The sequence below is a fragment of the Corvus brachyrhynchos genome, unplaced genomic scaffold (assembly GCF_000691975.1).
Source record: "Corvus brachyrhynchos isolate BGI_N302 unplaced genomic scaffold, ASM69197v1 scaffold624, whole genome shotgun sequence".
NCBI lineage: Eukaryota > Metazoa > Chordata > Aves > Passeriformes > Corvidae > Corvus > Corvus brachyrhynchos.
The window spans coordinates 330,228-330,699 of NW_008237889.1; the positions used below are offsets into that span (position 1 = coordinate 330,228).

At 49.8% G+C, this 472-nt stretch overlaps 1 protein-coding gene across 1 annotated transcript in view; it reads left to right on the plus strand.

Moving 5' to 3' along the window:
- The first annotated feature begins 15 nt into the window (after positions 1–15).
- The window catches only part of RMDN3 (regulator of microtubule dynamics 3), a 19,793-nt gene continuing 19,336 nt past the window's right edge, over positions 16–472 (plus strand). The window contains exon 1 of the mRNA XM_008632536.2: positions 16–22. Within this exon, the coding sequence (XP_008630758.1) occupies positions 16–22 (7 nt within the window). The remainder of the gene's footprint in view (positions 23–472) is intronic.

Sequence of the window (472 nt, forward strand, 5' to 3'; positions counted from 1 at the left end):
GAATGGGGCCGGGATATGCGCGGTGGGGCTGGAGCGGGGAGGAACTTGCGCAGAGTTGACGTTGGAATTGGAATTGGGGTTGGAATAGGGGGAATGGAGCTGGAATGGAGGAAATGGAATGGGGTTGGAGTAGAGACGAATGGGGTTGGAATAGGAAGAGCAGAGGGAAATGCGATTAGAGAAGGAAGAATGGGGTTGGTGATGCCTTTTCCTGGTCTTAAAATCAAGAGGCATACACGGTTAGAAGGGGAAAAGGGATTTTACCTTGGTATTTATTGTAAGGATCCTTAGGTGCACACGTCCAGGTCATATGCATTGAGATGCACCCCCCTGAGTCTGTCTTTTTTCCCCCCCACATCGGGTATAACATTAGAGGTTTTACTAATTAGCATATCTAGCAAAGCTTCCCCAATGAGAGGCTCAAGTGAGCCCCCCTCCCCAAGGAACCTTCCCCTGGATGGTTCTATCTTGG